The following is a 10,827-nucleotide window of genomic DNA, read 5'->3' as shown; positions in this document are numbered from 1 at the left end:
TTCAATCCACCCTTCACGAAGCCCTCCCATGTAGCTAGCGTTCTTTGCGAATGTCTCGAAATGGCCAGTAGGCGCTGTCTGCTCGCGGTCTGTGCGGGCCGCTCGTCCTCCTCGCCCTTCTTTCGTCCTCCCGTCCCTCCCCTCCACCATGGCCTTCTCTAAGACGTAAGAGTAGCGAAAGTCGAGAGCATGTAGAGAGAGACATACATTCTACTCACTATATTACTTTGTGACTCGGGATAATTCTTACGGAGATTCACCAAGTGATCGCGAGTGATGCCGCGAAGCAGAAACTAGCGCAGACGAGAGCAGGGCAGCGGACCCGGGGACGGGGGAAGCGGAGCAGACGGCATCGGCCGCCGAGGCGCGAGGGAACGTTGGGAAGACAAGAGGCGCGACCGCGAGGAGGGCGGCGACCTCAACCCCGACGCTACTCTATGGAGGACCCGTCGCGCCAGCCTCGCCAGCGACGTCTAGGGCAGTGCAGACGACGGGGAAGAGTTGGAGCGCAGACGCGCAGGGCGAGACGAGGGAGGCAAGGAGCAGGACGTTTGCGGAGATCAGCAGGAGGATGTACGAAGAGATTAGGAGCAGCAGGGACCCACAAAGGACAACGTGGAAGACGGCTAGTGCTAGTCCCCCCGTCGGGAGGACGAGACCCCGGCTAAAGTAGCCGCCGACCATCGACCACCCCCCACACAAAGAACCCTGCAGCTTCACAAAGATCGGCACGGGCGGGGACCTGTTCCTTTTTACTGACGTACCCATCCCATACGAGGTGTGCGTTTTTATTTGTTTATTTATTTGGTGCGAAAAATGGGGGGCAAAAACGGGGCAAAAACTGTACACACGTGTGACCGCCGACGATCACTGTACGTACGTACTTTTAGCTTACCGTACTGGGAGAGAAGGGAGAGGGGGTTGTGTTCTCTAGGCCCCTAAGGGCCCTACGCGCGCTCTCTCTCTCACTGTACAATGGGCTCCAGGCACTTTGGAGCTCAAATCCGCGGCCGCACATCCACCACCTCATACGCGAGCCCCTCGACCGTCACCGTCTCGACGTCGCCGGTCGGCTGCAGGAAGGTCAGCGGCGGGAAGAGGAACTCCGCCTCTCCGGGGAAGGCGGAGAGAAACGAGATGTCCGGCCCGCGCTCGTAGAAACTCTCGGTGATGAGCCGCAGCAGCACCGCCTTGACGCTCGCCGAGTAGCGCATCGCGACGGAGAGATCCGACGTTGTGCTCATCGGAGCGAGCTCGGTGCCGCCCTGCTCCATGAAGCTGGCCGGCGCCGTGACGTCCTTCATGCCGCGGTACAGCTCGACGCGGCGAAGCGGCGACTCTCGCGAGTGGTCCGCCTCGACCGCCCGCAGCTTGCCGAGCGCGTCGCGGATCAGCGCGACTGTCACCGGCAGTGGGTGGGCCTCGCCCCGCTCGTGGCGCTCCTTGTCGCGCAGCGGGGTGTTGATCGAGCGGAAGGCCTGAGACGGCGAGGGGGCGTAAGTGGGTGAGAGAGCGGAGCTGAGAGAGTTGTGTATCAGCGGAAGCAGGGGCTTCGCCTGCGTCGTGTAGAGGCGAAGAGCAACCACGTGCGCCTCGGTCAGGTCGGCGTGCTGAGCGCTCGGGTGGGCTACGAAGTCGGCCAACCGCATCCCGCACACCACGCCGCTGCCGTCGGCGACGGTGCGGCAAGCCAGCACCCTGCCACGCTCGTCGCAGTCGCGCTTTAGCCCGCCCTGGTACATGAGATCGCTCGAGCCTGCCTCAGCGTGCAGGATGTAGTCCAGACACTCGCGGTCGGCGTCGGTGCCACCAGCGGTCACCTCCCGCACGATGGCGGCGGTGCCCTCGAGCAGCCCCGTAAGGACCGCGTCTCTTGACACGCGCATGTAGTGCTCGATGCCCAGCGCAGCCTGAGCTGGCCTCCCAAACACCAGCTGTCTTGGCTCCGTTGCGAAGCGGTTCTCCTCGGTGGCGGTGTGGAGCACTCGTAAAGCGTCGAGGCCGCCGGCCAGCGAGGCCACGGCCTTGATCATCAGGGCGTGGATCACGCTCCGCTCTGGCAGCGACACGGAGATGATAACCTGGCCACCGTCGTCGTTCTCCTGAGAGTCTCGTGTGCAAACCTGGACCCGCTGCTGCTTTGCGAGCCGGAGGCGACGCTTTCGCAGCGCGAATAGCGCGCCGCCGAGGCAGAGGAGCCCCGCCACGACGGCGCCGATGGTGGCGCCGACAATCGCGGCAGCGTCGGAGGGATCAACGTCGCCGCAGCAGGGGTTGAATGAGGTTTGAATGGTAGGGGTCGAAGGCGGCGGCGGAGGAAGCGGCGGTGGCGGCGATGACGGCGGCGGTGGCAGCGGCGGCGGGGCGAGCGGCGGCGGCGACGGCGGCGGCGGCGATGGCAGCGGCGGCGACGGCGGCGGCGGCGATGGCAGCGGCGGCGACGGCGGCGATGGAAGCGGCGACGGCGGCGGCGGCGGCGATGACGGCGGCGGCGGCAGCGACGGCGGGGCGGTGGCCGCGCATTCAGCCTTAACCTTCGCGCAGAAATACCGGCTGTCGCCGTCAGTCGTGTCGATGGTGGTAACGGGATACGCGGCAGAAGACTGCCCACCTGTCCCTGCCGGTCCGCCGAACTCGGTCACGTGCTTGTAGCATCCTCTGCCCGACGACCACACGCTGTAGCCAGTGCAAGTGTAGTCCAGCAAGCAGTTGTCGATACACTGGCGTTCCATCCACGTACTCTCGTAGGCATACCGGGGATAGTCACCCGCGCTATCCTGGCAAAAGCCAACCGTCCGATTGAAACAGGGGAGCGGCGGCGTGGTCGGAGGCAGCGTGGGCGGCGGCAGCGAGGGCGGCGAGGGCATCGGCATAACACGCCAGAAATGCGAGCGATTGCAATTGAGACGCCTTTGGATTCCCACAACCAAAAAAAAGAAAAGCGGAGCGCGAAACTACGGGCGATCGGCCTGTCGCTCGCAGCCAGCACCGGCGTACTCAGGCCAGTGCAAGCGCGAGAGGTGCGGGGACTGGCCAAGCGGCTAGTTGGCTCGACGGAACTTCCGGGCGAGTGTTCCGGTGGCAGGGGGAGGACTACCTGATCTCAGCGACGTCGAGTCGTCTCCGGCGCGCAACAAAGGTACATACCCAGGACGCGCAGAGGCAGCTGCGACCCCGCCGAGTAGACGGCGGCACACAGCGCCACCTGCTGTGTGCCGCCGTCCACTCGGCGGGTTCGCAGCTGCCTCTGGAAGGCACCGAGATGTACCTTTTTCGCGCAATGGTCAAAATCAAGGTTTTGTAACGCGAGCTGTGCCACAGTGAAATGGAACTAGCCTTTGCCTCGTGCGTCCCTTTTTGAGCCGGAAAGCTATTTTCTTTGGGTCCTGTGGGCACCCTATTTGCGGCGTCCCCGGAGAGTCCGGTGGGCTCGCTCTAGCTACGTGTAGTAGCTTGCGATCGCGGTACCTCCCGGACACTCTGGTGCCTCGAGCGGCGCCCCCGACGGCGGGAGCAGCGTCGGCTTGCGGGATCCGGGGGCGAGCCAGCGCGCGCGAGCGTGTGTCTCCGGCGCCGGCAGCTTTCCTCTTCCCACGCAGAGCCTCGCCGAACGCGCGACATCCCCGCTCGTGGCTTTGTATTATGTACATTCGGTGACGGCGTGTCCGACCTGAGATAGGAGCGCGACCTGTCGCTTGGGACGCACTCGACTGTCGCGGACTGTGCAGCAAGCAAAGGCCAGGGCGCGCGGGCTACGCCTTTCGATGGTCTAGTCGGCTGCGCGGCGGCGTGCCCGTGGCGCGAGGCGGCCTCCTCGGGCGTGCCGACGGGCGGCACTGCAGCGCGGGAGGCGCCGTAGGAGGAGAGGAGCTTGGCGACCTCGACCGGCACGCGATGTACAGCGGCGTGGCGCCGCCCTCTTTTGGCTTAATTTACCGCCGCGTCATCCCACTGCTTCCCGCGCATGCCGCCTCCTCGTCCCTCTCCTCGGCCTGCGCGCGGGTGGAGCGTCTCACTCATGGCTTCTTGACTCCACGCGCAGTGCTCACGGCGCGCGACGCGCAGCGGTGTGTGGCGTGGGCAACTCCGCGACCTCTGCCGCCGTCCGCGTGCATGGCATCAACTCTTTCCAAACGGCCTCGCGGGAGATGGCCGGCGTGATGCTCATCGCAAACCTCTCCACCGCCTCCAGCATCGCGTCCCTGAGCAGCGAGCGGCCGGGGGGGAGCATCCGCCACGTGCTCTCAAAGTCCGCCGTCAGACCGATCACGTCACGTCCTTCATCGCGAACGTCACCTCGGGCAGATCCGCACTCTCGGGAAGAGGCCACAGACGCACGCCCATCACCACCTGCGAGCCGCCGAGCATGCACGGGCCTTTTCCGACGACGACGTGTGGGTGGTCCGCGTAGTCGAGGTTGCTCGCGCGGACGCGGGTGGCGAGGAAGACGAGCCGGCCGATCCTACACTCCTTCCGCCTTGAGCCCGAGTTATGCCTTCAGAAAGGCGGGTGGAATCCCTGTCGTCTTGAGATAGGGCCGAGGGCGGCGGCAGCGAGGGCGGCGGGGCCGAGGGCGGCGGCAGCGAGGGCGAGCTCACCCGCCGCCCTCCCCACCGACCGCCCTTCCACCGCTGTCACCGCCGCTCGAGCACCGCCGTCGCATCACTCTCTCCCCTCCCTCCCTCCCGCCGCAAGCAGCCCGCCCCCTCGAGGCGCGACGGTGGCTCAATGCGATGGCGTGCTCTCTGGCGACCTTCGAGGTCGACATGGAGACGGGGCAGCGCAAGCCCGACCTCACCTCCCTCGGCACGGAGGGAAGGCAAATGGCACGGGCCCGACGGCTTCTTGCTGCGGCGCACCTCGCCCTCGAGCGGGTCGGGCTCGGCGCGGCTCCTCTTCTTGACGAGGTCGCGAGGACAGCATCCGCTGCACGGCGGCCTCCACCGACTGCGGCGGCGTGCTGATCTGCGCGTGGGCCGCCCCTCGCCAACGGTGATCCAGCCCTCCCACCGTCGGAGAGTGGGGGCGCATGGAGGGCGGCTCGTCAAAGGTCTTTGCGACCGCTCCGGCCAGCATCGGCGAGAAGCGCTCGACGATTCCTCCCCATGTTTGTACTTGCGCTCGCTCCACGTGCCGAAGAGAGAGCGGTCAAGTCGCCGCGCACGTACACCTCGAAGGGCGATGCGGGCGTCCTTGTCCCCGCAGATGGCGGCGTAGATTTGCTGGCACGCCCGAGGAACGGCGGTATACTCATTTTCGAGCAGCTGCTGCGCCCTCACGAACCTATCCGCCGCAAAGGCCTGCACGGCGACATCCGTTGGTGGCCCAACACGGACTGCTTGGCTCCCTTCGCTGGATTCACAAAAGAAGAAAGCCGAAAGTCCTTGTCTTGCGTTTCTGTTTTCTTCCCTGTCTACTTGCCTAGCGTCCGCTGGGCTCTCCTCGAGAAAGCGCGAATATCTTTTGTACTGCGATCCCAATAAAAAACAAATCGGTTGGTGCGCAAGAAGAGCGGGCAAAGGGAAGAAGAGCGCCGGCGCGCAAAATACCGCCTGAGGGGTTCGAACCCTCGACCCCCGCTTTAGGAGAGCGGCGCTCTGTCCACTGAGCTAAGGCGGCAGCGAAGTGGATCTCGACCCAGCAGCCACTCGAATCGCACGAAGTCGATCGAGCGAACACGCCGTGTCGTGATTGTGCCAACCAGAAGTAGAGCAAGCAGCGCACCTGCCTATAAAGGTAAAAAGTGCTTTTTTCTCTTTTTTATTTAAAGGAAAAGCGGAGGATGTTTCTTTTTACTGTTTTTTATTTTGGGTGCTGAGGATGTTCTTTTTCAGTGGCCAGGGGCGGGGCTTGCATTTTTGCCGTCGCCTGTCGCCGCTACAGCGCAGCGTCACACCTATTCTTCTCAGAGAGAGTTTAAGCAATACCCCTTCTCTTTTCTCACATTTTCCTCCGTTTTCTTTCGCCGTTACATATTTCGAAGTAACTGAAGCCCGAACCGTGTTATTTCCTCGAGCGCCGGATAAGCGATTAAAACGAGGGCCGTCACAACGTGTTTCTCGGCTCGCCTTCGCCCGGCCCGGCGCTATGCCGGCGCGTTCGCTAGAGGCTGCTGCCGCAGAGCGGAGGAGTGTCGCCTCGCTTCGCCACACGCTTTTTTTCTCGTTCTATGCGACCTCGAGGCCCTGGAACTGCGAGAGCGTGCCCTGCATATACCGCCCACCTGGGATGGCCTGCGAGGCGAGGACCATATGGCCGAGAAGGCGAGGTGGGGTTGGGTGGGGGTGGTGGTGAGGGGGGGGGTGGATTGGGGGAGGTGGTGGTAGTGAGGGGAGTGGTGGTGAGGGTGGGGGTGGAGAGGTGTTGGTGGAGAGGGTGGAGGTGGTGAGGGTAGGGAGGGTGGTGGTGGTGAGGGTGGGGGTGGTGGGTTTGGAGGTGGTGGGTTTGGTGGAGGTGGGCTTGGAGGTGGTGGGTTGTGGTGGTGGAGGCGGGCTGGGCGGAGGCGGCAAAGGAGGGGGTGGGCTTGGAGGGGGTGGGCTCGGAGGAGGGGGCGAGGGTGGTGGTGGAGACGGTGCTGGACGCCGCCTTCGAGCTGTGTCCCACCTCTCGAATGCACGACAGCTCTGCGCGGCAGCAGCATCAGCAGCAGCCTCCGCACCGCCACCCGCCTCGCGCCTGTCGCGGCCGGAAGGGAGCACGCCGTCGCTGCCGTGGCACCGAGGGCCGGAGCCCCACTCTCGTACAGTCGAGCGGCTCCGACGCGAAGCGCTGACTCGCAAGCCATTTTTACTCTCTGAAAAAGAGAGCAAGCAAGCGCACCCACGCTTGTAATAGTCACCGTTCTTACACTGGTGAACAAAACACTCCTTCAGCTGGTATGTCGGCTGTCGGGCCTCTCTGGCTCGCGGCCGCCGTGCTGCTGATCCTGAGCGATCCTGCGCTCGCACTCGCCCAGAGCACGCGTGCTGTGCGCCCCGTGGCCGCGTCGGCTTCCGCCGAGGCTTCCGCCGAGGCTTCCGCCGAGGCTTCCGCCGAGGCTTCCGCCGAGGCTTCCGCCGAGGCTTCCGCCGAGGCTTCCGCCGAGGCTTCCGCCGAGGCTTCCGCCGAGGCTTCCGCCGAGGCTTCCGCCGAGGCTTCCGCCGAGGCTTCCGCCGAGGCTTCCGCCGAGGCTTCCGCCGAGGCTTCCGCCGAGGCTTCCGCCGAGGCTTCCGCCGAGGCTTCCGCCGAGGCTTCCGCCGAGGCTTCCGCCGAGGCTTCCGCCGAGGCTTCCGCCGAGGCTTCCGCCGAGGCTTCCGCCGAGGCTTCCGCCGAGGCTTCCGCCGAGGCTTCCGCCGAGGCTTCCGCCGAGGCTTCCGCCGAGGCTTCCGCCGAGGCTTCCGCCGAGGCTTCCGCCGAGGCTTCCGCCGAGGCTTCCGCCGAGGCTTCCGCCGAGGCTTCCGCCGAGGCTTCCGCCGAGGCTTCCGCCGAGGCTACCTCGTCTCGTGTCCTGTCTTTCACATTGCCCTCGACGACTGGCAGAGCCGGAGCCAACCGCACCAACCACCGCCCGACCAGCAGCCAGGAAACTACCCCGCTGGGCGGGGGCCTGGTTGGGTTGTGCGAGGTGCGGCCCTCTCGGAGCCACGAATGTACAACTTCATCGACTCCGAGCGCATCTTCTACCCGTCCGACGACTCGCTCCTGCCGGGACCCGGGCCGACCGGTACCGAAGGCAGTCGAGCACCAGGACGAGGAGGCGCCGTTCTGGCGTCGCCCGTCCCCAACAACTCCGACATGGACATCTTCGTTGGCGGCACGCCCGCAAACGAGACCATCACCAGTCTCTTCTCGCGCGACGCCTCGTCGGCGGGCGGCCTCTGGGACCTCTCCGACCCGCTGGGACTGGTGATGGCAAAGCTCCCGGGAGATCTCTTACTCGCCGGCCTCATGGCGGCTTACACCAAAAACGGCATTTTCGCTTCCCTGTTCATTTTACACAGCGTCTCCGCCGCGCCCAAGCCTTGGTACTACGCGCTCTACGTTCCAGGGTCTGGTTGGGGCGTCTTTTCCACGTGGGACCTCTGCGCAGCGCACGGCGCCGTCGGGGGCTCGAGGGCGCGCCACAAGAAGTACCGCGACATCCAAGAGGCGCTCGCCCACATCAACGTGCACTACCCAATCCCGACCTCGACCCAGATCCTACTCGACTTCTGGTACCCGTTTGAAGGGGAGGCGACGCCAGCCCATCCCGGCGTCCTTCTCCAACCCGTCGTCCTGAGCCCCGGCACGGTCACCACCTACGCCCAGCCAGGCAACGGCAACGGCGCCGCTGCGTCGTCATCTGCTGCGTCGTCCTCGACGGCAACCGGCAACGGCGCCACTGCGTCGTCATCTGCTGCGTCGTCCTCGACGGCAACCGGCAACGGCGCCACTGCGTCATCGTCGGCTGCATCGCCCTCGACCTCGCCCGGCGACGGCGCCAGCATCGAAGAGCTCGATCCATCGACATCCTCCCCCATCGACCGGCCGCCGAGGCGCAAGCGCCGGTTCGAACCGCCTCTCGACTGCCAGACAGCATCTGACCTCGAGCTCGAGTCGTACGTCAAGGACGGCGAGATCGTCACCCCTCCCGAGGCCCCGCCCACCAAGCAGTACTGTGACAACCAGGCTGCCATTGCCTCAGCCTACAACCCCGAGAACCACGGCAGGCTCAAGCACGTCGAGCGGCGCCACTTCTTCATCCGCGAGGCCATCGAGGAAGCCAAGATCTGTGTTCCTTTCGTCCGCAGCGACGAGAACCTTGCCGACTTCTTCACGAAGCCGCTCAAACCCCAGCGCTTCTTCGAGCTGCGGGACAAGATCATGAATGTCAAGGAGCCTTCCTCCCAGTCGGATGAGAAGTGAATCTCCGTCACCAGTCCGTCACCGAGACGGAGCGCGGGCGTCGGCCGCGCCGGTGCCAAGGTCCCTTCGGCTCTTCTCCGAGAGGTCATCTACCAGTGCTGGCAACACCCCTCCGACTGCGGGGGCTAGCGCATCGTACCCGTCCTCATCCAGCACCCTATAGCGTGAGCCCTTCAGCGCAGCGACATGCGCCATCCTCAGCGTCTTCAGCGTATCGTTGGAGTCGGGTGCCGCCTCTGCTACTTTGTTGATCGCCGTCCCCGTCTGCGCTCGCGCTGCTGTAAGGAACCATCTGGCCTGCTCCCTATTCCCCAGGCAGGTGCCGCTAAGCACGTGCGCCATCGTCGCTCTAGGCGGGTTCTCATCTTCCTCGGTCCATTGCTGCGCGGCTTTCCGCATGATCGGACACAGCGGGTCCCGCTTTAGTGCTGCCCTCCTCGCCGCGTCCCTCGCGGCCTTACAGACGAGGCAGCCCCTGAGTTCGCTCCTTGTGGCGGCGCCCGGGGTCTCTCTCCCCGCCTCTCCCCGCATGATCCTCTCGTGGTGCGTTCCGTGTGGCACCCCCGCCTTCTGCTGCACCCGCGCTCCCATGACGGTCTTTGTCACCACGCATAGCCTCCATCGCCCCAGCTCATAAAAAAATCCGGCGCTCAGAACCCTAGGGGTCCCCTCTAAGGGAAACGGGGCTCCGGCTCCACTAGTCTCCACTAGCGCACCGACTTCCTGCGCATGCGCCATGGCGTGTCCTCTCTAGGGCCCCCCCGCGCTGAGGCCTGAGCCCCCCCGCGCTCCCCCGGAGCCCCGCCGGCCGCGTGCCGCCGGGACCGCGGGAGGGAGAGCGCCCGCGGGCGCGTATAGGTATACGTCAGCGTTTATCTCTAAAAAGAGAATACTTTCGCTTTTCGGAGACGGTGGGCAGCGAGCGAAGTGGGTGAGACTGATGATGCTCCTTCGACTTAGGGAGCGTTCAGCTGCTGGGCGGGCTTCAGGCTGGTGCTCACACGAAAAGGAATCGACGCGATGTGCAAAGCATACAAGAAGGGGAGAAGGAAGAGGAGAGACGCCGGTGGTGACGAAGCAGAAACTAGCGCAGACGAGAGCAGGGCAGACCCGGGGACTGGGGAGCCGGAGCAGACGGCATCGGCCGCCGAGGGAACGATCGTTGGGAAGAGGCACGAGGAGGGCGGCGACCTCGACCGACTATGGAGGACCCGTCGCCAGACGACGCAGGGCAGACGATGTGGAGGCGGAGCAGACGCGCAGGGCGAGACGAGGGAGGGAGCAGGACTTTGCGGAGATCAGCAGGAGGATGTACGAAGAGATTAGGAGCAGCAGGGACCCGAGGGACCATGTGGAAGACGGCTAGAGCTAGTCCCCCATCGGAGGACGACCCCGGCTAGCCGCCGACCACACCCACAAAGAACCCTGCACAAAGATCCAGTGAGCATCCAGCAAAATCCCCCCGGCACGGGCGGGGACCTGTTCCTTTTTACCCATCTCACAGAGTCAGAGAGTAGAGAGGTGTCCGTTTTTATTTATTTATTTGGTGCGCGGTAACTCGTGTGCGTGTGTTTCTCGGTACACTCTACACAAATTGGTATCCAGCACGACCACCCCCCCAAACGTGGCGAGCAGCCTGACACACCGGCGTTGCGCTGGCGTCACTATAGTTGACGGTCACTTAGGTGTGGATATCATCGGCGCATCGTCACATGGTCTGCGCCTATGGCCCTTGGCCGGCGCCACCCTTTGCGCTGCCGGCCGCTGCCCGCTCGCCCCCTCCCCTCGAGCCCCTCTGGGACTCTCTCTCTCTCTCTCTCTCTCTCTCTCTCTCTCTCTCTCTCTCTCTCTCTCTCTCTCTCTCTCTCTCTCTCTCCCTCTCTCTCTCTCGTCACGCCTCGCGCGGCAGCACCTCTGCCCACCCCTCCTCGAGCGACGGCCCCG

At 64.8% G+C, this 10,827-nt stretch overlaps 1 protein-coding gene across 1 annotated transcript; it reads right to left on the bottom strand.

Annotated features, from left to right (window-relative positions):
* Window positions 1-865: 865 nt before the first annotated feature.
* On the bottom strand, window positions 866-1,976 carry EMIHUDRAFT_446636 (hypothetical protein). The gene is made up of 2 exons (XM_005757130.1): window positions 1,557-1,976; window positions 866-1,478 (listed from the first exon to the last, which is right to left on the bottom strand). Exons 1-2 carry the CDS (start codon window positions 1,884-1,886, stop codon window positions 999-1,001), a joined length of 810 nt encoding a protein of 269 aa, XP_005757187.1. The 5' UTR covers window positions 1,887-1,976; the 3' UTR covers window positions 866-998.
* Between the last annotated feature and the right edge of the window lie 8,851 nt (window positions 1,977-10,827).

Source organism: Emiliania huxleyi (genome assembly GCF_000372725.1).
Source record: "Emiliania huxleyi CCMP1516 unplaced genomic scaffold EMIHUscaffold_929, whole genome shotgun sequence".
NCBI lineage: Eukaryota > Haptophyta > Isochrysidales > Noelaerhabdaceae > Emiliania > Emiliania huxleyi.
This window is presented reverse-complemented; position numbering and strand designations above follow the sequence as displayed.

Excerpts from the sequence above, each read along its gene's own strand:
- EMIHUDRAFT_446636 (XM_005757130.1), bottom strand. The coding sequence starts at position 1,886 with ATGCGCGTGTCAAGAGACGCGGTCCTTACGGGGCTGCTCGAGGGCACC. Across the intron at positions 1,479-1,556 it reads TTCGCCTCTACACGACGCAG|GCCTTCCGCTCGATCAACAC; the intron begins GCGAAGCCCCTG and ends TCGCCGTCTCAG.